Source organism: Colias philodice, chromosome 16 (assembly GCF_061535455.1).
Source record: "Colias philodice isolate Cphi_HAF_F1 chromosome 16, ilColPhil1 Martin Lab GWU primary, whole genome shotgun sequence".
NCBI classification, from domain to species: Eukaryota; Metazoa; Arthropoda; class Insecta; order Lepidoptera; family Pieridae; genus Colias; species Colias philodice.
The window spans coordinates 5,280,032-5,306,636 of record NC_143101.1 but is presented as its reverse complement, the minus strand read 5'-3'; the positions used below and the strand labels follow the sequence as shown (position 1 = coordinate 5,306,636).

General features: G+C 32.6%; 4 protein-coding genes and 1 long non-coding RNA gene across 8 annotated transcripts; 4 read left to right on the top strand and 1 right to left on the bottom strand.

Moving 5' to 3' along the window:
- The first annotated feature begins 5,183 nt into the window (after window positions 1-5,183).
- On the top strand, window positions 5,184-8,458 carry LOC149481652 (uncharacterized). Its single transcript, XM_089705235.1, has 3 exons — window positions 5,184-5,646; window positions 5,926-6,118; window positions 7,216-8,458. Exons 1-3 carry the CDS (start codon window positions 5,347-5,349, stop codon window positions 7,512-7,514), a joined length of 792 nt encoding a protein of 263 aa, XP_089561361.1. The 5' UTR covers window positions 5,184-5,346; the 3' UTR covers window positions 7,515-8,458.
- A 671-nt stretch (window positions 8,459-9,129) lies between these two features.
- Prosalpha3 (proteasome alpha3 subunit) lies at window positions 9,130-11,361 on the top strand. The gene is made up of 6 exons (XM_089704940.1): window positions 9,130-9,283; window positions 9,446-9,488; window positions 9,697-10,026; window positions 10,316-10,446; window positions 10,799-10,922; window positions 11,178-11,361. Exons 1-6 carry the CDS (start codon window positions 9,281-9,283, stop codon window positions 11,318-11,320), a joined length of 774 nt encoding a protein of 257 aa, XP_089561066.1. The 5' UTR covers window positions 9,130-9,280; the 3' UTR covers window positions 11,321-11,361.
- Window positions 11,362-13,861: 2,500 nt separating this feature from the next.
- LOC149481650 (zinc finger protein 711-like) lies at window positions 13,862-19,287 on the top strand. 4 transcript variants are annotated; one of them, XM_089704725.1, is made up of 11 exons: window positions 13,863-14,121; window positions 14,309-14,446; window positions 14,538-14,692; window positions 14,924-15,107; window positions 15,303-15,470; window positions 15,752-15,867; window positions 16,038-16,148; window positions 16,499-16,702; window positions 16,916-17,027; window positions 18,282-18,389; window positions 18,645-19,286. In XM_089704725.1, the coding sequence occupies exons 1-11, from the start codon at window positions 13,978-13,980 to the stop codon at window positions 18,822-18,824; spliced, it is 1,620 nt and encodes a 539-aa protein (XP_089560851.1). In that variant the 5' UTR covers window positions 13,863-13,977; the 3' UTR covers window positions 18,825-19,286. The 4 variants fall into 4 exon arrangements, with proteins under 4 accessions (XP_089560850.1, XP_089560851.1, XP_089560852.1 ...); XM_089704724.1 differs by having other exon boundaries at window positions 13,862-14,121; window positions 14,538-15,107; window positions 18,645-19,287; XM_089704726.1 differs by lacking the exons at window positions 14,538-14,692; window positions 14,924-15,107 and having other exon boundaries at window positions 18,645-19,287.
- Window positions 19,288-20,864: 1,577 nt separating this feature from the next.
- LOC149481649 (uncharacterized) lies at window positions 20,865-21,169 on the bottom strand. The gene is made up of 2 exons (XR_016316793.1): window positions 20,963-21,169; window positions 20,865-20,927 (listed from the first exon to the last, which is right to left on the bottom strand). It is a non-coding gene; the product is annotated as an uncharacterized LOC149481649 (long non-coding RNA).
- A 1,394-nt stretch (window positions 21,170-22,563) lies between these two features.
- Use1 (Vesicle transport protein Use1) lies at window positions 22,564-25,655 on the top strand. The gene is made up of 6 exons (XM_089705234.1): window positions 22,564-22,916; window positions 23,259-23,352; window positions 23,720-23,846; window positions 24,201-24,406; window positions 24,764-24,905; window positions 25,530-25,655. The coding sequence occupies exons 1-6, from the start codon at window positions 22,720-22,722 to the stop codon at window positions 25,577-25,579; spliced, it is 816 nt and encodes a 271-aa protein (XP_089561360.1). The 5' UTR covers window positions 22,564-22,719; the 3' UTR covers window positions 25,580-25,655.
- Window positions 25,656-26,605: the final 950 nt, after the last annotated feature.

The window sequence follows — 26,605 nt, the reverse complement described above, 5'->3', positions numbered from 1 at the left end:
TGCTACACTTAGCGCCGACGTTCGGACGTAAAATTCCGATAACGTCCAATAATATTGTTGAATTAAGTGGACTATAAATGCATATCAATTTATGTTGCATTAAAAGATACATTTTAACGCTCACACTGAAGTTTAATTTTAAATAAATATAAGTTGAACGTGAAATTGAACATTCATACATATTTAAGACGTTAATTGAGTATAATAATTATAAAATCTTTTCTCTATCTCTCTTTATCTTAGCTCTATATGTCGTATCCCTGATTTTAGAGTTTCATTTAAATCAAGTTAAACGTAAAGTTAAACTTTTATCGTGACAAAACCAAACGTTTATCTCGAGAAAAAAAGAGCGCCAAAAGTGGTTTATCGCAGATAAAACCAAAACTAAAAGTAATTACACAAAATGCTCTGACAAATATCTTGCAAATGTTTTAATATAATTGTTTATGAAAAAAAAATCATAATAAGTATTACCATGTCAAGTAGAAAACGTAAAAGTGTGAAAATTAGAGCTAACTTGGTGACTTTTTTTTTCGAGTCAATTTTAATATTTTATGTTTTTGATTGAACAGAATCGTTGAACATATCATCTAGTTTGATATATATTTTATTTTTTAGATTTGGTCTTGAATATTACACGTATTATCTAATAGAAGATTGGTAATTTTGCTTTATTACCCCTTTATTAACCCTTAAGAACCTTGTAATTTTACAAATAAAAGTTATGTTTTTGTCCGAACAAGAAACATAACTTTTATTTGTCAATGTTTAAAAGTTTACTCGGAGAACATTTTGATCCCATTGGAGCAACTATAAAATTCATATTCCAACAGAATCGACTTGATCATTACATCCTGGGAGCTATTCAATAATTTCAAAGAATGCTCGGGTGATTTATTACGGATAATCTAAAAACAATGACAGGAAAATTTCCTCGACGAAATTCACTTGATGTTCCCTCAGGAGACCATTTTCCTATTAGACATGGTCCATTGCGATTTCTAGGATAGACAGCTTGTGTTTCATTATTGAAAGCGATTATTCATATTGTAAAGTACATTAATTTTTTATTTCCAATAATTAGAAGACAAATGCACGAATTTTGTGCAAACTTTACCTCTATATTATAGTCGTATTTATTTGGGAACTTTTATCGACTAATCTAATCAAGTTATCTCTTATCTAATAAGTCAACAAACCTAAGTGTATCTTTATATGAACTAATAAATTTATTAAATCAATAATTAAAAATAAACACAATTGAAATAGTTCGTTAGTTTGTTTGGAATTTGGTTATGTGTAATAAATTTCAGAATAAAACTTTTAACCCTAATCGATAATTAAAATAAAGTTGCAACTATGACATTCAAAATAATATGTTATGAGCATCAATAATAACTCACTGAATGATATATAATCAGCTGTTCATAGTGATGTACTTTTTATCGACACGTCTCGATTCACTGCAATTCATTTTGCACAAATCAACTCGTTATTAAATAGCAGTAAAGACTAACTGTAATAAATTCCATACCAGTGATGAATTTCTCTAATTTCGAATCTTATAGCATTCACAGCGGCGCGGCGCTCCAATTTAAATTCCTTTTCACATACCCCTGGGCGAAGGTATCGACTAGGTTATATCGATAACCGCCATGCCTAGCGCGGTGACGGGACCACACATAGCGGCTAGTATTATCCCAGCCCACCCCCATAGACCAGACTCTGTAATCTCTATTACATTCTTATTAAGATATTAACTACTAGTCGCAAATCCTATATTGATTGTGGACTCTCACCGCGGTGCGCAACAAGCTTTATGACAGCGCTGTTAGACGCGCTTATAATTACACCTAAACGGAATTTAATTTAAAACACCTCCAATACTTGGAAATAATTTCCATTCATGCTCGGACAGTTATAGAGAAATGTTAAATTTTATTGCTCTATGTCAAAATAGTAAAATGATAATTTAACAGTAAGTAGGTAATGGGGTACATTTCAAAAGACTAAATTGACAACCCTATTAACGCAACGGTAAGTAGCTATTTAGCCAGGAGTGTTAATTTTATGCTCAATACAGGTAAAATAATGTGCGATAGTAATTTATTTAAATAAACAGCTTTATTTGATAAATTTTACAAGACTACCTAGTTCAATACCAATTTTTTTTTCTTCTTCAATCAACACAAATAAGAAACGTCCCATAAATAAAATGCTCGAAATTCACTGTATATTTTGATTAAACAGGAAATGGAGCATCGTAGAACACGTGCGCCAGCGCATCGCGTTCCTGTGATAAATGTAATGATAATAATCGAGTGTAGTGGATGCCGACCAGCGATTTATAATAACAAGTATGGGAATGACGTGAGGTGTATGCGAGTGTGATTTACAGCGGGTAGTTGTATTTTATTTCATGTTCTTTTTTAGAAGTTATGACGTCAATTTTAATCCTTCTAAATGATGTCGTTGTATACTTAGTTTTTACGTTTTAGTACAAGCGATGCCTTTTCGACTTTGAAGGAATTTAAGTAGTAAGAGCAAAAATTAACATATCAAAACTCCTATTATTTTTCGTAATGCCTAATAACATAGTCTTAATATTTTAATCTAAACACATTTAAATTAAGATTTTTCATTTATTGAAATGTAACGATTTCATGTATGAAATATACACTTTTTATGCGCTTTTAACGAGCATTTTATAGTCAATAACAATAGACAAGCATTAAAACGTTAGCTCTACTAAACGAAATATCGTTTCGCGTGTCGATAGACGCAGTATAGACTATAAATCAGAATCATTATAAAAAGGCTTTAAACGATGAATCGAGTAGTTGCGGACAATCGATTTATCGTCTACACTTGGGAAGAGCACTGGACATCTAAATTCAACTATATCTAAGTTTTAGTACAGTAAGACGATATTATCATGATAAATTATTATTTTCGTTTTAAAATTGATACAAAAGATATTAATGAGTAAGCAAATGCTACAAAAATACACGAAACTATGTAAATTTATTATTTTAAAGCGATAATAAGGTGACAAATTAGTAAAATCCCGATTAATATCTTGCCTTAGGTGAGAATCAATTAACTCCCTCATTAATTGGAGGGCGGGCTCTATCACTCCAGCGCGGTATCTTTCAAGCTCTTATAATTAATAGCTATACTTTTCTTATTGTTATATTAGGTATTTGTCACTGATGAAAATTAATAGATTTAAGATTGTTGAATACAAAATCTTTGATTCTCAGTCCCGGAGCGATCCGCAAAATCTGTAACGTTGTTGAATATTCAACAATTTGGAACGTTTTTGCTTTATAATTTATTATATTCACATTTTGCAAATGACTATCCGAGTGGAAACGTTTCCGATACCAATAATATTTTAAATTGCTAGCGACAAAACAATTACCTACAATTAGGTAATTTTTTTGTCTTGTCTTAATGCTTAAATGTAAGGATTCAACTTATTGTTGTTAAAATATGAATTTACGGAAATTTTACTAACCCTCTATATTTAATTCCAAAATGACCTTGCCCATCGAAAATACCTTTTTGATTCAGACTGTAGATATAAATAAAATATCTCCTTTATTTCTTATCATCGTACACATTTTGTTTTATCTTTTCCGACTTATTCGAAATAACTATGAAATTCCGATAAATGTCTCCAATTCCAGATTGTTAAGCAACATGAATAACACTTTATATTTTCTTTTAACATGTTTGTATCCATTAAATATCAATTCTCAATACATTGAATTAACTATAAAATACAGTTGACAGCCAACGTAATTAAAATCATATTTATGAAATATGAATATGAATACGTGGTGCCATCTTTTGAAGAGTAGCCGAGCTAAAACTTTTTATATAGTAGATGTAGTATTATTAAGTACCTACTCGACTTGTCTGCTTTCTTACTTGAATTCGTATATTACAATTTCATTTTAAAACAAATTTTAATGCAATGTGATATTATGATGACATTGAACTGAGAATAACTGATAGGACCATTGAATTTACATTTTTTTACAAATATTCAGACGATTTGTAGTTTTTTGGTTTATTTTCTCGTTTGGTAATTTTTTTCGTATATGTTTACGGTTACCTATAAGATTATTTTCTCCCCTCCAACAAACGAATTCTAATTATTTAAATATAATATATATACTTACTTACTTACTTACTGGAGTGGCGCAGGGACCCAAAGTGAGTCTTAGCCTCCGACAATAAGAGCCTCCATTTTACTCTATCCTGCGCCATCTATAATATATATATGTTACGGCTAAAGGTAGGTGAGAACATAAACTTAAGATTAGCCGGCTAAACTTAGGTTTATTTTCGACGAGGTGTTAATGTTAGTTTGTTCTATCTTTAGCCGGCTAAACTTAAGTGTAACCGCAGGCCCGTGGCTAAAAATGTCGGGGTGGGTAGATTTGGTTACTATAATACATGTAAGGAACAGGGCGAGTGTTTTCTGGCACTTCGCCGGCTGCTGCCGCAGCACGCTCGCTGCGCTCGCTCGGCTCGTGCGGGTCTTAAGAGTTCTAACCTAACCTAACCTAGCCACCAGCTTTCTGCCCTGAGTCGGGGTGGGTAGATTTGGTTACTATAATACATGTAAGGAACAGGGCGAGTGTTTTCTGGCACTGTGCGGGCCCCTCAAGCCCTCCACCGGCCCGGCGCTAACCAAATCTACCCACCCCGACATTTTTAGCCACGGGCCTGCGGTTACACTTAAGTTTAGCCGGCTAAAGATAGAACAAACTAACATTAACACCTCGTCGAAAATAAACCTAAGTTTAGCCGGCTAATCTTAAGTTTATGTTCTCACCTACCTTTAGCCGTGACATATATATAAGGTAGGTAAGTAAACTATTAAAAACGCAACTTTTTATTTGTTTATATATTTTTGCTAAGATAATGTGAGTTAGTTCTACGATGAAGTGGTTCGCTGGACACAAAATCCATTATGGTTTTTACGTTTGCAGTAGAAGAGTAGGTATTTTCCCAAACCCAGTGAGCAAAATTTGGGTCAACAATTTAACTTGGCCATTTCGACACTTCCACATCTAAGATAATCCGCCAAATATGTAGTATCTCATCTCATACTATCACATTGTTACACAAGCTTCTAATCTTCAACCTGTCAATATGGTGAAGATATAGCAAAAATGTTCGAACTCTGAACGTTATCTTATAAGAGTATCAATATCCCTAATACTGCTCCACGTTTAGTCAGTACTTGTGCCGTGAAGTGTCCATGTCACAGTGTACGTAGAATAGAAAACGGTCCGTAGGGTGTATAATATTGCCAAGCAATCGAAAATAATGGATCGACCTAGTACGAGCCAGCAGTCAATTCAAAAGGTGGAAATGTTCGAAGTACGCGAGCATGTTCCGTACCAAGCCGAAGTGACGCGGGCACCAGCTGCCTATGACGAAGAAAGTGGTGAAATATATGGTTCATCCTGGACCTCAGCCTGGACTGCGATATGTCAATTTGTGAATCTGCTGCATCATATGCAGATCGCTATAGTAGTGTTTTGTGTGTGGCGTTATGCGCTTACTTCTAATGCGGATGGGACAATTACGAACCTTCAACTGCACATCGTATTTGCTGGCACGGGCGTATGTACATTTTATATTTACAAATATTTTTTTTTTTTTACAAAGCAATGAATTGGAATACCTTTTTTTGGTTTTATTATCAAATAACTTAATAAATAACTTAACAAAAAAATTTTTGAGAAATATTTATAATATTTCCGTTTACTAAACCTGACAGATCCAAGAGCCTATCTTACCTACTCAAAAGATTAATATCTATCTAAAAAAAACATATTTTTTTTTATAAAATTGTGGACTATCCAATAAAACACACAATTTAAGATTAATTAAACATTTCAGTATCAACTGTTCCTAGTCGAATCAGTATTGACTCTTCATAGACACAACGCCTGGTCATTCCAACTGAGCAAAGATAGCAAACGAATAGTCCACGGATGTCTGCAGGTTCTTGGCTCTATATTCGTGTTAGCTGGGACCTTCTTGGGATTAGCACATGTTAATATGCAAGTAAATACAGCTCACGGAATATGCGGTAAGGACATAGATTTTTATCAGCACGCACTTATGAGCAATCTATGACATGTGATACTACTATCAATTTACGAAATTTTATGTGGACTAGAAATTGAGATAATTGGTGAAGTGTTGTTATGCTGTAATATCGAGAATCTCATAGAGCATGGGAAAATTATTCTTCATGGCAATTTCTCTGTTGCGATTATTATTTGACTAACATTTTCTATAATTTTTAAAAATTAAAGGAAAGTGGTTGAGAAATCACCGTAATTGAATAATTAATGAATATTTTTTGAAGTAGGTACAATATAGTTAATAAAATAAGAAAAGTTATAGAAGGCTCTAGATTTGTAATCATTAAAAGGCTATTCTCTCATTTTGTTCCAAAATGACGTTGATGAAGCGGTAAAAGAAATTTGTTATATCTTCAAAAGCTTCAAGCTTGTTGGCTACACTTTTCTTTGAAACATATTCACCAAATGTATATGTCACGGCTAAAGGTAGGTGAGAACATAAACTTAAGATTAGCCGGCTAAACTTAGGTTTATTTTCGACGAGGTGTTAATGTTAGTTTGTTCTATCTTTAGCCGGCTAAACTTAAGTGTAACCGCAGGCCCGTGGCTAAAAATGTCGGGGTGGGTAGATTTGGTTAGCGCCGGGCCGGTGGAGGGCTTGAGGGGCCCGCACAGTGCCAGAAAACACTCGCCCTGTTCCTTACATGTATTATAGTAACCAAATCTACCCACCCCGACTCAGGGCAGAAAGCTGGTGGCTAGGTTAGGTTAGGTTAGAACTCTTAAGACCCGCACGAGCCGAGCGAGCGCAGCGAGCGTGCTGCGGCAGCAGCCGGCGAAGTGCCAGAAAACACTCGCCCTGTTCCTTACATGTATTATAGTAACCAAATCTACCCACCCCGACATTTTTAGCCACGGGCCTGCGGTTACACTTAAGTTTAGCCGGCTAAAGATAGAACAAACTAACATTAACACCTCGTCGAAAATAAACCTAAGTTTAGCCGGCTAATCTTAAGTTTATGTTCTCACCTACCTTTAGCCGTAACATATATATGTATTTCAATTGCCTAATCACTAATGTTGGTTTTGTTAATTTCAGGTGTCATCGCTCTAGCCTTCACAATTTTAAGTTTTATATCAGGTATTATAGCGTTATTCTCGTCAAAGGTGCGACTTTTGCTAAGAAGCAATCCAGTGAAGATAGTTCACATGGCTGTCGGAATGAGTGCGATAACTATGGGACTTGTAACAATGATTATAGGTTTCAATAGTGTCGGTTTTAGTACGTCACAGGGAGCGCTTTCTACCGCGTTAATAACTTTCGTTGTTATGATTTTGGTGTACACTCTTATACAACCAGTTGTAAATTTAATTTCGACAACTAGAAAGGGTCTATGACTAGTCGAAGTCGACGGATCGACAGATGGGGATAGCACGGCCTAATTGTTAGGGTATTTACGATTTAGTTTTTCCTTTTATTTATTTTTTATGTCTAAAATAAATGTAATTATTATATTATATTAAGCAGGATTATTTATTAATCTGAATAATATTAAACATTTTTTAAACGTTTCTATTGTCACTAAATTACACTTACATATTGTTATTGTGAGGGTAGAACGTAGGTCCTTTTGTTACTGTTTACATGTACCTACCCTCTAAAGGTGACTTATTTTTTATTGAAGTCCACCTTAATAAAACTGTACACTTAAAAATATTACAATTGCTTCCAATCCATATCATAAAAATGTTTATGTTTATTACCAACTTATAATTAATTATTATTAACACGCTTTTTTAAGTACGTAATTGTAAGCCTTATAACAAAATTTTTATTCGTAATTTGGTGTTACGTATAACAATTTTGGTTTAAAATGTTACGCGTGGATTTAGTTTGTTAGTTCACTTAAAAATTGTTCTGCGAGTTCTTGCGTAAAGGTAGAATAATAATCAATAATTTACTTTTATAGAAAGCTCAGTAAAATCTATACAAAAAATTAAATCGCTTCGATATAATAATCGCTTCCTTATACCTAACTAGTTACCTTTTAAAGTGTGTGCTAATAATAATAATAACTAACTCTAAAAATGTATTTATATGTGTTTATCCGACTGCCAAGGAATGTAACTAGTATTGATTTTTACTTTACAGATTCAGCTATAATAAAATCATAAAAGTATCTATTCTACCTTTACGTAATTTTCATGTTCAATGTTGTCTAGTGCTGGAATGTTGACAAGTACATAAAGTGAAGCGTATTGTGAACCGTTACTTGTATTGTTATTGTTGTATAATAATATAAAGTAGAATAAGTGAACAGAATATGTTGGAAAATTTATAATAAAATGTTTTTTAAATAAAATGTCTTTGTTTATTTCTCTTATTTTTAGCTACTCCTCTACGTAAGTACGTAACTCTATAGCTAAAACGCTATAAAATATCAAATTGCAACCTTAATAATTTTATTAAAACAAAGATCCGTGTATAAAATTTTTTTAAAAGATAGAAAGTAAAAGATGTTAAACATACCTTTTCAACAAATTCTTCACATATTTAAATGAAAAAACAAACACTTTTCTGGTTTTAAACATTGTTTTAAAGTTAAAAGTCTTCTTCAGAAAAAAATGGCAATTAAATGGCGCATTATAATATTATCTTTAATGTCTTTATTCATTTTTTTTTAATAAGCCATTTAAATTAAGAATATGTACTTCGTCCTATCTTTTTCTAACAAACACAATGTCTTTCAAACCAGTTTTATTACAAATTAAAAAAAAATAAAGCTTCTGCATGAATTAATCTTGACTCCTTTGTAGTATGAAAAAATTATGTTAATAATGTACGACTATAGTTTGCGATATTTTTAAAGTTACATACCCCAAAATTAAACTGAAAAGTAATAAAATTTAAATGATAAGCAATGAATGAAAAAATTAAAACAAGCAATTACAATTAATATTGAACGCATTTGTTCATACTAAAGGCCTGTCTCTGAACGCTACGTTAAAATCAAAATTTACCTGTCATGCATAAATGTCTTCTGTGATCTGTCACCGTCCGGCATAATTTTATAGAAGCTGTTTTCAAACTGATAGCAAAGCGACATTATCTTAAAATACACATCATTGTTGATTTAAACTGTTAATATCTTCAAAAAACCAAAATGGTAAGTTATGTTATTGATAAAATACAAAGATGTCCCTGGAAAATGTTGTATTTATTGGTCATTAGGTTAGCAAGTTATTGCTTGGTCATTGAAGTCAACAATTATTAAATTTATTGTAAATTATAGGTTCTATGTTAATCCAATGCTGTTTTGTTTTAATAGGCCCGCCGTTATGATACTCGAACAACTATATTCTCGCCAGAAGGTAAATTTCTTTGTTTTTAGTACTTTTTGCATGCCTACTATTATTATGCTGCATGAATACTTACGAACTTAGTGGGTTGAAAATTTTTGTACAACATTATGTGATTTAAATTTTTTGCTTTTAAACACAGGATAATCGTATAAATAGATAATCCAAAAATTAGTTGGTGTTACACTTAAAATAATAAACCTAAATTTTTGTTTTAAAGGGCGTCTATATCAAGTCGAATATGCTATGGAAGCTATCAGCCACGCAGGAACATCTCTTGGCATCTTGGCAACAGACGGAATATTATTAGCAGCTGAAAGGAGAAACACTAACAAACTTCTTGATGAGGTTTTCTTCTCAGAGAAAATCTACAAGCTCAATGATGATATGGTTTGCTCAGTCGCCGGTATTACTTCTGATGCGAATGTGCTGACAAATGAACTGAGGTTAATAGCCCAGAGATATCTCCTGCAGTATGGCGAATCCATACCTTGTGAGCAGCTGGTTTCCTGGTTGTGTGATGTGAAACAAGCTTACACACAATATGGAGGTAAAGTTTTATCCAAGAAACTATTTACTAATTTAAGACTGACAAACTGAACATTATGTTTACACACTGGGTGACTGAAAATATATTTCACCAAGTATTTAAATTTTTTTGTTCTTTATAAAAATAAAATTGAGTTTAATTATTGATTTATCTAATAAGCAGTGTTATTCTCTTCATTAAAAATTTTGATTTAAGCCATTACAATTGAAAAAATACCTTATTAGTGGCTATTATTATGAATCTAGAAATCACTCAATAATGATTTTCTCAAACTTAAATTATATTTCAGGTAAAAGACCTTTTGGTGTCTCAATTCTTTACATGGGTTGGGATAAGCATTATGGCTATCAGCTTTACCAGTCTGACCCTAGCGGTAATTATGGTGGATGGAAAGCCACCTGCATCGGAAACAACAGTGCTGTAAGATCTTTTTGTGATATTATAATCGAAATTTGTATTTAATGAAAATTCTATTAATTATGACAATGGTTACCATATTTCCATAATAATAAATTAATTAATCAAAGTCTATCTTTATGTAGCGACCAACAATTTAATTGAATATCTTTACACATATACCTGACTTATTCTTGTGAGTCTCATCATTATCTCTGTGATTTGATTAGCTAAATAAATAAATAAACAAATATTTCTTATGAAGTAGAATAACCTTACATCCTCCCAAATTATTATAAGTGTATTCAAATTTTTTATTCTTAGTTATGTTTGAAATAAGTAGGTATGGAAATATATTCAGATACATGTTTTATAGGCTGCTGTGTCAAGTCTCAAACAGGAGTACAAGGAAAATGAAACCACTTTAGCTGAAGCCCAAGCGCTAGCGATCAAGGTTCTGAGCAAGACATTGGACATGACCAAGTTGACTCCTGAAAAAGGTATCTTACATTATTCCTTAACAGCATAACATATGGAAACAATTATTCACAATGCCCTCGTAATCCATACAAAAAGATACTTTTACAAATGTTAGACTATGAGTGGAGCCAAAGACTAGTGTTTGTAAATGTGAATTCATTAATCTTAATCATTTTCTTTAATATTTACAGAATATAAAAAAATAAAAGTAACAATCAGTCTCATCTATTTATAATCTCTGTTCTTATTTAGTCATTTAATTATTAATATTTCAGTGGAAATGGCGACTCTGACAAGGAAAGATGACAAAACTGTAATCAGAGTATTGACCAGCACTGAAGTGGAAAAACTCATAGCAGACTTTGAAAAGAGTGAGGCTGAAGCTGAAGCCGCTAAGAAACAACCTCCTAAATCGTAATTTTTTATATCTTTTGGCACAATAAAAATATAATATTCTAAGTTTATTTTATTTTGAGATACACCTATTGAAATACATAAAAGTTAAGGGAAAATTTGATCACAAAAAGAGTCATAGATAGTGTTAATTCTTATTTATACTGTATCGGTGGAGCTGACACTGAACTTTGTTGCAATAATTTTGGTTATTTTTTATTCTCTTGTTGCCTGTTGGGGAAACATGGAAAATGGTCCATAAAATGGGTCATTTTTAAAAGTTTAGTTCGATTCCCGTTCGAAGCAAGTGAATTTTCGAAAATCTTTGAATGCAGTTCTATTTCTTTTGAAAAATAAAGGAATGTTTCTTTTAAACAAAATTCGCTATCTTCAGTATTTCAAGAATTTCCACAGCTATTCTATTATACTTACTACTATTAAATTATTCATATTCTGGCAATAAAGATGGCAAATAAACTGTGCAAATAAATATGCACGGGCAGGCAACATTACAGATTATCTGCCAAAGCCCAAATGCCAATGCGGCAAATGGCGGCTGTTTTCCAATTACAGAGCATAATGCGAGTTGCGACTCAGTGGCCTTAGGCGCGGGACATATACAAGCGGCGCGGCGCGCATCGGGCGCACTGCCGGCGTGCATCGGGTGCGCTATTGGCATTTTGTATGAAATAACTTTGGAAAGGCGGCACAACCGTGGCGTGCCGTCTCGACGCCTTTCTAAAATTCTTTCATACAAAATGTATAAGAAGGACGTGGTGCAAAACAGATTCAAGAGGTGCGCTTATGGCACGCCCGCGCCCGCGCCGCTTGTGTTTGACCCGCGCCTTAGATCATTAAGTAAAGTGGCGCACAATGCTGATGCTTAATTGGAACGTGAAACGCACCAGCAGGTTGCGCTAAGTTCAGTGTTGAAAAAAAAAATTCATAGAGTTAGCAATAACCGCATTATTGTGTAAATAAAGTAGTATAAGTACCTACATAATAATTGGTTGAAAAATATTTACGGTTATTTTAAGTAATTTGGATTTTGATTATTTCATTACCTAATATTTTTTTCAATGTTTGTACCTTCATCCATACTTAAATTTATTTTTTTAAGACAATTTATTTCGAAAAAACTACAATGAAACGAAAGCTTTAAACCACAGTAAAGATTGTCTAATCTAATAGCATCTACAGACGCTCCGATTTGGTTGGTGCCAACCATCCGACCACGACCAAATCGGAAAGTGTAGAGAGCGGTCGGTCCGACATAATTATTATTAATATTGGTTTGACGTGGTCGGATGCGCCAGCAATACCGACCAAACCAACTTCCTATCCGATCCAACCAAATTGGAACGTCTGGAAGCTTTGTTCCGACCAAATCGGCTCATTCCATAGAGTAATATAGGTAATTGGCTCATTCACATTCGCAACGCCGCCGGTGTAGGACGTCAACATGAACGCCGAGGGAGTTACGGTCACCGAACGTGACATATTAATAAAATTGCTGGAACTATATAAAGACTTTCCCTGTTTGTGGGACTTAAGTAACAAAGATTACGCAAATAGAGATGCCAGAAATCAAGCGTATTTTATTATGTTAGAAGTATTAAAAAAAATTGACAGTGCGGCTACATTAAAAACCTTAAAAAATAAGTTGTAAGAGCCGCATATGACTGTAATTTTCTCTATTTCTATAGTAGAATTTAGCCCATTCTCTTCGTACTATGGTCAACTGACATATTACTCTATGGTCAACTGACAGCTGGAAGGCCAACCGTCGGACAATCTGTAGCAATGTTGGAATGGTTGCCTTGTCGGTTCCGATATGGTTGGCACCAACCAAATCGGAGCGTCTGTAGATACATTAAAAATGAACGCCCCTCCACTGTGTTTACGCTCACATTCAAAGTACGTGTATAGACGCAATACACACAAATTGGTCTGCCTCATTGGTCGTTCAGTCCTCCAGTCCCGTCCATGCCCGAACGACAGGACCAGTTGGCCAACTAGTGCATAAATGACGCGATGCACGACAGAACGGACGTGTCATTCCGTACATAGCGCGCCTCTCCCCGCCATACAATGCTAGGCACCTGAACTGATCGCCCGATTAGTTGACAAATCAGTGCGCGAGTGTCAAAGTTTGCAGTAGAATCGACGCGCGCACACATATAAAGTGGTTCAATAATTATTTGTCCTCACACATTGAAACAATTAAGTTTAGTGGAGGGGCGTTCATTTTTAGATTAGACAATCTATACTACTTTACTCTATGGCTTTAAAATTTTTTCGATAAATCGATTGCACGCATCAATTCACGCGCATTACATAATAAAAGAGTGCATAAGATTGTGCGAAGCGTTGCTGTAGTTGGAACATTGAACATTCAACGTTAAGCATTATGCCGCATAATGCGCTCTAGTGCTGTAATTGGAAAACACGGAGAAATTCTGACTATAATATGTATGTATATATAAGTATATAGGTAGTTATCTGTGAAATGGCAATTGGCATTTGGCAATGCCATGAGCAATGAGCATTGAGCAGGCAATTTGACATTGTATCCATTGTATCAACAATAATAAAAATGTTCTTTGTCCTTGTACAAGTCCTTGTTTAATTCATAATTTCATTCAAATGTGTTATTAAATAGACTAGTTTTATTAACGTAAAATGGATGGTTTATCAGAATTATCTCTAAAACAGATTTGTTGTACTTGCTTATGTACTGACAGAAAACTATTTCAGCTATGTAAAATTAACGACGGGGTAAATTATTTATATTATTTACTGTCGTCGGATCCTGAGGTATACAGCGTGAGTATTTATGATTATAATTTACCCATTGAATTGATCTTGAAACATTGGCTTGGTCTTTTTAAATCAACGTTTATTACCGGCTACTATCACTACAAAAATATCGTATCAACTTGAAAAAAAGAGATTGTTTTTTCAAAAATGGGTAGGTAGGTAGTTAATTACAAAATAAATTGTTTCTTTTCAGAGAGGATTCTTACAAGATATTGTAAATTTACATGTTTGTTGGGAATGCAGAGCTGTGATCAAGAAACAAATTAGCTTTAAAAAGCAGGCTTGTTTATCACAGAAAAAATTGTCATTGATGACCAATGGTTTTATTGCAGTGAGTACAGATAATATTTTTATTTAACAAATTCATATTCAAGCATATATTTTTCATTTATTACAATATTGAGCTATGAATCACTTTTCAGATTAACATACTCGGAAAATCTCTGTCTCAGCTAACAAAATTTCATCAAAACACCTGCACTCATGTATTTAACTCCGATGACTCAACAGACAATTATATTATTTGTAGTCCAGATATATTCTTAAAAAAAGAAGCTGATTTTGATACTATAGATAGGTTAGAAGACTGTGAGAATTATTCAGAAAAAAAATCATTAAACAATCAATTTGATAATACTATTATAAATTCTACCGATGAAACAATATCTGGTGATGTCAGAAATGTAGATATAATTTCATCAGAGGATAGAATAAAAATTGAAGACACAAATAAATGTTTAAATGAAACAGATGATATTGAAGAAGACATTTCTACCTTTCATCTAATTAGCGCCAATCTTATTTCTAGTGATAAAGAAAGTAAGGAATGTTATATACAAATAAAAGCAAGTGAACATGAAATAGAGTCGCTAAAAGAAAAAAAGAAATTGAATAGAAGTTATATTGAGGCATATAATAGGTGTGACCTCTGTGTTCAAGCATTTAGAACTGCAAATATTGTGGAAAAACATTATTATAAATTACACACCAATGTAAGTCCATTGTAAATTTGTCTTCAAAACCTAATTTGTTTAACTATAAAAAATTGTATAATAATAAATAATAAAAGAGGTCAAAATAGGATAAAGGGTTTTGTTGTTATTAACCACAGTTCTATATTGAGTTTGTAAAAATATTAAACTGTCTGAAACAGAATCCCTAACAATTATTTAATTATCAAATTTCAGAAGCCAGACTTTGAGAAATGCAGTCAATGTTTCCAGTATTTTAAGACGACTCGTCTAAAAGTACACAAAAATGAACACTCCAAATACTACAAGTGTAATTTATGTAATGAAGATTTATTTAATAAAAATGTTTTATACTGGCACCTCATGTCCTTCCATGGCATAAAAGTAAGTAAACTCAAAATTTTTTTAATACATTGTACCTATATTTTGTGTAGCAAATGTTAATGATTGCTGGGATATAAACAGTAAGATACTTTTTTTTTATTAAAAAAGTGGTAACTTCTTGCACCACCTATTTTATATCTTTAAACTAATTGTTTGGAGAAACTTTATGAATAATGTTTAAATACTAAGTGTGTTAAATTTAATAATTTCATTAATAAAAATCATCTCATAGGTCTGCTTTCAATTTCCTTGGTAGATAACATCATGAGAAACACTTTCAGATAAAAAGGACACCTGTAACAAAAAATCCTGGTTCAAGGCCAAGATTAAGCAAGCCTCTTCGTGATAAGCCTACTGCTCTAGGCTATAAATGCCCACAGTGTAGTCAATATTTTGAGTAAGTATTGTTTTCTAATATGTGTATTGAGCTGTATATGTGCTAGATAACTTCCAATAATTATTCTTCAGTAAAAAGTAGTTACTACATAAATAGGCATAAGTAGATAAAAGTATAGATATATGAACTATATAAGAAAAAAACAGTTTTTATAAAATGTAAACTTTTAGATCATCAAATATGCGCTACAAACACATATTGCAGCAGCACAGAGAGGGCCATAGGTGCTCTAAGTGCGGGAAAGCATTTTTATATAAAAGTAATTTGAAAAAACATGAACGGTAAGTCACTGAAAATAATCTATAGTAGTTAAGTTACTTTATTTTTTCATCTATTTTTACTTGTTGAATTCGCTTAGGGACTGCGTGGACTAAGTCTGATCCCGTATAATTTGAAATCATTCTCATAATAAACTCAAATAGACTAACATTAACATAAATATTAACTTGTTGTCAAAAAGTCAAGTTGAAATTCATATGTATCGCTCGTAAAAAAGATTGTCTTAAATACATGAATAGAGTTTTGTATCGGATAATTTTTGAGTTTGATTGTAAGTCTTTTTGTATAAGGTACCTACATCAATGTTTGAAATATATTTGTCACAACTCACAACCAATTTTCTTTTTCTTAGAGTCCACGCGGGTATACCTAAAGAACAATGCGCGCAATGTGGCAAATTTATCCGCGCAGATGTAATGTATACGCACGTTCAAATACATTCTGAGCGAGAGAGTTACGAATGTGCGCTTTGCGAGAAAAAATTTGTGTCTAGAGCCACTTATGATAACCATTTGAAGTATACGAAAGCACATGCCAAAGATAAAATAATACTTAGGTAAGTAGTGGTAATTTATAAAAAAATGAGTGATTAATTTTTTCTGGATATATTCTTTATACAAATGTTCAATGCATTCAATTTATGTATTTTAATACTTATTTAACTATACTTGATCATTATCAAGTATTCATTAATCGTAAATATTTTAATGTTGGATACAGGTTCATGTCATTTCCATTATTTTTATGAATACTCACGATATTATTGCAGGTTTATTTGTGATACTTGCGGAAAAGGTTTCCGATCCAAGGTGGATATTCGAGATCACATACACAGCCAGCATTTGGGGAAAACGCAACACAAGTGTACTATATGTAACAAGGTACAGACATTGCAAAATTAACATGAGACATAATTTATAGACTCGACGAATAAAACTCATTTTAAATTAAAATCAATTGAAAATATCCATCATAGATTGGTGACGCTGAATAGTAAAACCTTTCTAATCAAACTCTCGTACGTCGTACATATTTTCTAAATGGTTCGATAAACTATAAAAAAACTATATTAACAAAAGTGATTTCAAAACTTATATTAATTCTTTTCTTCAATAAAAATAACTACGTTAAAAATAGCAGACTTCAAAAACGGAATACTTTTTAGTGGATTTTTTTCAACACGAATCAAACGAGCCCAAACTCGATAAAGTTGAGTCTATTAATCACTGAGTCCCTTCCGATTCCATCATCAAATCAGCTCTATGTCATGATAATGTTTCATCGCTATCCAATTTACATACGTATACAAAATTTCAGCTCAATCGGTAATCGGGAAGTGAATCAAAGTTACATGCTAGATTTCAATAATTCATTGAGATCAGACAAAAATGCTCATAAAATAAAAACTACTGGGCCTACCCGAATCAAATTTTTATGGGACCAATTCGAACCTATTCCGCATCAAACAAAAAAAGAATCACGTAAATCGGTTCAGAAACCTCGGCGTAATTGGTGTACATACAAAAAAAACATACCGGCCGAATTGATAACCTCCTCCTTTTTTTGAAGTCGGGTAAAAAAGGTCACCGACTTTGCCCTAAGGAAAAAACGATAAAGAAATACAAAGTTTTAGAAATTACACGAGGCGCTGGGTTCATTATATTAGTTTGAATCTAATAAGAATTTACTGTGATTCTACACAACTGCTTAATTGATGTAGACAGTTCATAACAAATCACAGCAAGTCAACGACTATTAGCAAAGTGAGGGTAGTTGGGTCAAACGTCGTATAAACAACGTCTGAGCTCCTAGGTAGTAGGCGGCATTTTATAGTATTCGACAGCTAAGCATGTTCTAACAGGAAACAGTGACAACTAGGTATTCATCCACAAAAATATTAAACCAAAAGTTACGTATAACAGTAGATTAATTATTATTAACTGATATAATGTGAATTAATCGTTTATTATGACTTTGTATTGTTACCTCTAGATGGAACTGCATTTTATAGTAGAGATTTTTTAAAGAAACACGCAATACACTAGTTCCACTCGAAATTTGTGTTTCTTTAGAAATCTTAACTTTTATTATGATTTTAGGTACAGTTAAATATAATTATTATTTGCTACTTTCAGTTATTTTCTACACGCAGCAGTATAAAACGACACGTGAAAACCCTTCACGATGGTATGCCTGCAACTCCCAAAAATAAAGTGTGTCAAATATGTGGGAAAACTTTCGGCGTAAGGGATATTATTAGTTTTAATTTTAAAGAAGACATGCATCACCTACATACCCGTTGATTATTATTATTTGAACAATGTGTTGCCATAAGTATCCATATTATGTAAATCCTTTTCATATAATACAATTTGTTCTACACAATCAGCCAAATCTCTTAATACTCTTTTATCCTTTTATAAATAAAGACTAATTTTATACCTATTTTTCCTGCTTTCTAAATTACCTACTTACTTATCTATTTTTTTTGTCCACAGACAAATAAGAGCCTATATGAGCACCAATTAATACATAGTGGAGATCGACCTTTATCTTGCAATGTGTGTGGGGTAACGTTCCGACAAAATGCTTCTCTGTATACACACAAGAAAAGAGTACACAAGATAATATTTCCAAAGGCGAAAATATTAAAGCCAATTGACTACATCGACACCTAATATATAGCCAGTGTTTAAACTTAATTATTTTTTTACGGATATATAGGCGGAGTTCATATAAGGGAATCTAACATTGCTTTGTATTACATACTTATTTGTTCTTATTTATAATTTTTAAATAAACATGTAAGAGCGGCCGTAGACGGGCAGCTCGAGCAGTTAACGGCTGAGCGACGTACACGGACGGCTCGAGCTGTCGGTCGTGGACTGCTCGAGCTGTCGGTACGAACCGCGCAGTTGACGGCTTGAAGCGGTCGCGACGGCTCGAGCAGTCAATGTATGGCAGTGAATGATTGTCCATAGTTCACCGCGCGGTCGCGGCTACAAGCCTTATGTCTCAACTGCTTGAAGCGGTCCGTGTACGGCCGTCGTAAGTAATGTATTTTCCAAAACTATTAGCAAATAAACAAAGAAAAAGAAAATGTTAATTTTATTCAGTTCCTCGAGATACATAACTCGTGAGATGATGCAAAGTCAAACAAAATTCACGGTCACCTAATCTACCATCACACTACCATAGTTAGTTTGAACTTTGAACATAACGTAAACGTCTTTGCTTAAGCTGGCTACTCACCTATCTGCCGCAGGGGCAATATTAGAACAATCTCGGTTGCACGGCAGTCGGTGCCTTAAATAAGATTGCCAGTACTCATTGAGATAATATTACTACGTATGTAGGAGACACCACGAACAAAATCTGTGCGCCATTTTTTTGCTCTAGCTAAGTTTTAAAAATTATTATCTAGTTAGGTACTTACCGATGAAAGTAATTCCTTAGCACTTTTCCGTATTATTTGTGCCAATTTAGAATAAGATTTTATGTATGAATTCTATATTAAGTTACAATTTGAGCTACTGTTGGTGCGTCTTTAAATAAATAAATAAAATATGTGATCTCAGAGGGCCAGGCAAGAACTTTCTTGACTATATATCTGTGCCTCCAGTGAATAAGGGAGTAAGACGAGTTATTCCCTTTGGTTTTTATTGCACCATTGGATTCAGCTCGTCAAAATACACAACATATCAAAAGGTCATATCTCTAGCTGCGTCCTAACCCATTTTTTCGAATGACCCAAACGGTATAAGTAGGGTGTGATTAACGGTATAAGTTACCTTATCCATCATTTTAGACAATCGCAAAGGAACTATTCGTCTCGAGTCAAAAGTACCCACGAACACAAAGACGTATGTGTAGTTATACTTTTTGAATAAAGACTTAATTCATTTTGTTCCATCAGTCCTAACACTATTTTAGTATAAACGCATTTGTGTCATTTTTCTAACATGAGCATAAAGGAACAACTCTTTTAGTGTCATTGGTTCAAGTGACGACATGAGACAGTTTGGCATTAATGCCGTGTTGCTATTGGTCAATTTGAATACTACACGGAAACAACACACACTATTCCTTATTATTTTTAAATCGTTTTTTCAATAAATCTGCAACAACAAATCTTTTTATTTTTTAAAAAAGGTATTTATCAGTTAACTTGGGATACTAATATATTTCTATGGAAATTAACTATTTTTTGCAATAGATATTAAAAATACAGTTAACACATTATAAAGTGCATTTAATGATATTATACTCTTTGTTTATATAAATACAGAACGATAATTGAATCATCTAAAAAAAGCCAACAAAAATGTTAAACTTATATTTTCTTCTTATAATTGGGTAAGTTTTTAAAAAATAACTCGTTTTTAATCTTTTTTTAAAAAAAATTATCTAACTACAATAATCAAGACAATAATACTAAGTATAGTCTATAATAGTCGCATAAAAAAAAGTATTTATATAGCGTTTTAGCCACTGTGCTTTGGTAATTTGCCTTTTTTATAGGAAAAAAATCCGCAATATCGATACTTCTTTGGTCCTGCATTTTCGTAAACATTTTATGGACACTCTGGTACCACATATTTTGAAAAAATTGGGCTATTGTCACGTAGAGTCTCTTCAAAGTGCGTGCCACAAGTCGTATTTGCATCCAAGGCACGTTCAAATCTGTGCTTAATTTTTTCATAAAATCTTTGCGGCTCATTGTATTTTCTTTATTTATCTACATTATTTTGATATTATATGATATAGAAATTGTTAAAATTCTATATCATGCCGTAAAATATCGCCACTGACCAACTATAACTTTTCCTGTATTAACTGAACATACAGGAATATGGTTTTCGGGCTTCTCTTATCTCTTTATAGTGCTTGTATCCTCAATGTATACCACCATGACATTGTGGCGTTGCCACTTTTATTATCTATATTTTATTATCTGTGGCGTTCCGAAACGGAACGCACTTGATCGAATTTTAAATTGATTCGACGATTAATTTTCACTAGGACAATAGTTAAAACGCAAAACGCAATACGCAGTTGATACGTATTTAATACCAATACTCAATGATTGTCTCCTGCTAACCTGTACAGACTAGACTCATTGTGGTGACTGGTGAGACATTGTATAGCATTAACAACATAGTACCTACTGTATTATTGAAAGATCGATTAAAGGTTTATTTTACAATCAATTCATCAATTATACATGGGTTATAACAAAACCCCATAACATATTCGGTTTTACTCCGGACAACATCTTCAGCCACCCAATCCCCTTGCTTGAAGTCCAAATCCAGCGGAGGACAATAATCGTCATTTACTAAAATTGAAGGCTTTCGTCCTAGTATAAAAGTTGTCTGGATCCCATTTTATACTCAATCTATAGTAATATAATACTATAGATATCATGTGAAACGAGACTTTGAAAAAAATTATTCAAATAAATCACTAAATAAAAATTTGAAACAATCTTAAAAGTTACGAAAAGCCCTATTATACGTCAAAATGACGCACAACATCCTCTTTACAACCAAATGGCGGAATTTACCGGGATGAGCCAACTATGTACTGCTAAGTCTCGACGGCTAATAAGTTGGTTCTGGATTTTGCAGCGATTCGATGGTAAATATAGAAGAGTTCATACGTCAAATTTACGTAGATTGGACTTCTAGGGTGAAATGCATAAATACCTAAATGTTGTTTTGTTTTTATTATCTAATAACGATAAAAAAACCCGTTGATTTCATTCGTTTTTCAAGATACGTGCATAGTTTTTCCACTAAAATGCCTCAATTGAGTCATAAAGTACACAAATTTCAAGCATAATAAGTCACATCATTTCTATAAAACCAAAACTGGCAATAATATAAGTCGTGTTGTGCGATTATGAACATAGTGCATAAGGGCATAAGTCGTTATATTGCAAAGAGTAAAAAAAAAATTATGTGAATACATTGAGTTATTCCATGAAGTACTCGTACATAAGGCAACAACTACAAAAAAACACGAAAAAAGTATATTTATGGGGTTGTTACAATATGTGTTCATATGTAAAACTATAGTCTAACATCATATCTTACCCATACAAGCTTAAAATTTTGAATTAATAAAGATTTAGTATTGATATATAGTTTTTTGTCTGTCCTGAAAAGTGCTGTTTTTGAGTTATTCCCTTATTCACTGGAGGCACAGATATTTATCTTTATATTATGGATTAACTGCACTTAAGTATTGTTATAATATGACTTAACATTTTTTAATATTAATTACAAATTCTGTTTCATCAAAATAAGTTCATAGTTTTTGATAAAAAGAGTATCAAATACTCACCCATCCACAACAAATTCGACATCTGTGCTTGACAGTGACAGATGACAGATAATTGACATTTGACGTGGAGACTGGAGGTGTTGTGGATCAATACTTTGTTTACAATTCCAAAATATCGAATAATTTAAAATTTAAATGTAATAAATTATTCTTTGGATTAAGTCCTTAAAGACTTGAAAGCATTCAAAAAATAACATTTGTGTTTAATTGATTCTGAGAGCCAAAATGCCAATTCAAGTAGATCCTCGAATGGGAAATTGCACTTTGCCTACAAGAACAAGAACAGAAGTAAATGTAAGAATACTTTTAAATAAATGTGAATCGATTGCAAAAGATGAATCTTTGGATGAAGACTGTCGTCTAAAACAATACGTGCAAAACTTAGAGGAATTAATAACTGAATTAAAAAATGAAAATCCTGAGTAAGTACTATATATGTTATACTAGATTTCCGCCCGCGGCTGCGCCCGCGTTTTCAAAGGAAAACCCGCATAGTTCCCGTTCCCGTGGGATTTCCGGGATAAAACCTATCCTATGTGTTAATCCAAGTTACCCTCTATATGTGTGCTAAATTTCATTGTAATCGGTTCAATAGTTTTTACGTGAAAGAGTAACAAACATCCATACATCCATACATCCATACATCCATACATCCTTACAAACTTTCGCCTTTATAATAGTATTAAGATTAAGATCTGCAGTAACATTTCAATTTATAATATACATATTATAGCTATTAATTTTTTTTGTCTATTATTTTCTAGCAAACCACCAAAAGATATGCCGGAATATATAAAAAGGGCTGCATTTTTGAAGGGATTGATTCAGACTAGTACACTCAATAGCCCTATGGAAAAAGTAAGTTTATACTAAAGTACAAACTACATATATCCATACTTAATATTATAAATGCGAAAGTAACTCTGTCTGTCTGTCTGTTATTCAATCACGCCTTTACTGAACCAATTTGCATGAAATTCGGTATAGAGATATTTTGATACCCGAAAAAGGACATAGGATAGGTTTTATCCCGGAAATCCTACGGGAACGGGTTTTTCTTTGATAACGCGGGCGAAACCGCGGGCGTAAAGCTAGTACATAATATATGACATTACCTAAAAAAAGTAAATACCATATTTGGTCTATTTTTGAAACTGGTTTTACTGTACAATTGATTTAATTTATATTTTTTGCATGGACTATGATAATTTAATTATTTCTCCAGTTAGAAGCTGTGCAATTATTATCTCACGGAGCAGCCACTATGTCTGCCGATGCAGCAGCCCAAGAGATTCATCAGAAAACTGTTGCAAAATATGGTTTAGAACTAAGATCTGAATTGTTTGGAACTGGTGAGTGTATTTCAATTGTATTATTCTAATTTCAATATATGATTGATATGTTATTAGATATATTTTAAACTGCATTGCTGAGCGGTTTCACGCATGAATTAAGTATCTATATCTACATTATATAGTATAGTTTTCTATATCTACATTGCAAATTATTAATGAAATCCGCTCAGTGGTTTTTTGGTGAAACAGAAACAAACATACATACATAAATGCGTACACAACCAGACATTGTATTTTTGTTTCCACTGTATTTGATTTCTTAGCTTGTAAAGTGTATCTTAAACTATCCAAAAATCTTAACAATTATTTAGAAAATTTAGAAATTACAACAATTTACTTCCATATTTACAGAAGACAGCGATGATACATTGAGGAAACGGAACATAATAAAAGCACCAAATTTCACAAGTAACAGCAGCAGTCAGGAAGATATTGATTCATTACTCAAATATCACCAAAATATGCAAGAGAAAGTAGCGGAGAACATGGTGCTTCTCACTAAAAGTTTGAAGGAACAATCGCAGATTGCCAGCAAAATTATCAAAGCTGATACTGAGGTATGATGGTCCTCTTTATTTGTTACTCAAATGAGAACAATTACTATTATATAATTAATATTTAGATTTGTTAATAATAATAAGTAATATTGTAAAATTTGATTCTAAGCATGCTACTTGCCCTTTGAAATTATAAGATTAGTAATCATTTAGTGAAAAATCAATATTATTATCATTCACACAAAACTAGACACTCTTCAAATTATTATTTATGGGAAATAGCGTTGGCTTATCCCTGCAATTACTTACAATTCTACATTTAAATGAATAGCAAGATCAAGAAAATAAATGTGAATTATGCTTTTAGCAAAAAATGTAAAATTGCTACTAATTTTTCATTCTATTCTATTTTTGCAGGCGTTAAAAAAGTCATCAGATCTCACCGATAAGAACTTAATGTCACTAAAAGTTGAATCGGAGAGGTTACAAGAACACAGTCGCAGTGCGTGGAAATGCTGGTTGTGGCTCATGTTGGCTGCAGTCATGGTCATATTTATAAGTAAGTACATTTTTAAAGAAGAAAAGGGAAGGGGGTTCGAATCGCGGGTTCGAATCCCGCCTCGTGAGGGAATTTTTTCTGTTCTTTAAAAAATTATATCTTATCTTAATATACTATTATAAAGGCGAAAGTTTGTAAGTATGGATGTATGGATGTGTGGATGTTTGTTACTCTTTCACGTAAAAACTACTGAACTGATTACAATGAAATTTAGCACACATATAGAGTGTAACTTGGATTAACACATAGGATATGTTTTATCCCGGAAATCCCACGGGAACGGGAACTACGCGGGTTTTTCTTTGAAAACGCGGGCGAAGCCGCGGGCGGAAAGCTAGTACTATATATTTTTAAAGAATACAGAAGAAGAAAAGCGAAGGACGCGGGTTCGAATCCCGCCGCATAAGGGAATTTTTTCTATTCTTTACAAAATTATATTTATATATAGCATTTGAATGCTATAAAATAAAAATATCAATACTAGTAATGTCCAAATGAGTACTTTTTTAAGTGAAAAATGTGTTTATTACCCAAGGGCATGTTAAACTTCTGAAGTGCTTACATTAAAAATATACAATAGTAAAATCAATTATCTTTTATGATTATATTTTTTTATCATTTCAGATATGGTTCTCTTTATGAAAGTAATGAAGAAAAGAAAAACCGACATGTAAATTAGTCAATGTTAATATTATTTGGTATGTGTTATTTATTTGTATATTTGAATGTTTATTATAATTTATTAGTTTCGCCGGTGGTTTGATAATTAAAAGACAATTTTCATTACTATTAAATATATGTATTTTTATTTCTACCAAAAATTTCATTAAATCTTTATATATTGTGATAACATTGCTTCCAATACTATTTATGGAGAGATAAAATTCTAAAGCATTCATAAACATTTGCATAGAAACCATAATCTATGACTACATATACGTATTTACTCCATATACCATAGAGGAATACACTAAAAACACATTTTCGTACATCCTGTGCGTGATTTGATTGGACCTATAATTTAAATACTTCCAAGAGACCAAGACGTCGATGTGCCCAGTCAATATTAAATCTATTCGAATAATTACTAATAGTTATTAAATATAATGAAGTACCTTCGCAATATACTACCTTTTTCTATAAAATTATTCTTTATAGTTATAGGTTTGATATATCAATTTGCTCTAAATAATAATACGTGGTAATACTGTTTATACAATATTAGTATTAATGTGAAAAATCTCGATACATTATATTGATATAATAAATTGTATTAATAAATCAAGCATCTACAGGTAAATTAGCTTGGAGAAATTTTTGCGTTTGTAGTAGTGTATGGTCAGCAAATAAAATAAAACAACATTTTATTTTTAGTTTTTATTTTATACAGGGTTACTTGTAAAACACCAGCAACCTCGCAGGACAAGATAGCTAACATCATAAGTAACAACATTTGTTCTACGACTTTTGGCATAACGCAATAAATTATTTTTAAATGATTTTTTAAACTTTTATTGTACTCTCCTTACATTTGTAAGTCTATGTTCTATTAATTATCGGATGGACGACGCGACGCCCCCTTCCCCCTCTCGTTCGCTTTTTGTTTACGTAATTTTTGGGAGGCGTAGAGTTTATAATATTCAGTCGGAAAATTAAATGAATATTTATTTTTGTATGAAAATAAAATCTAACAAATTATC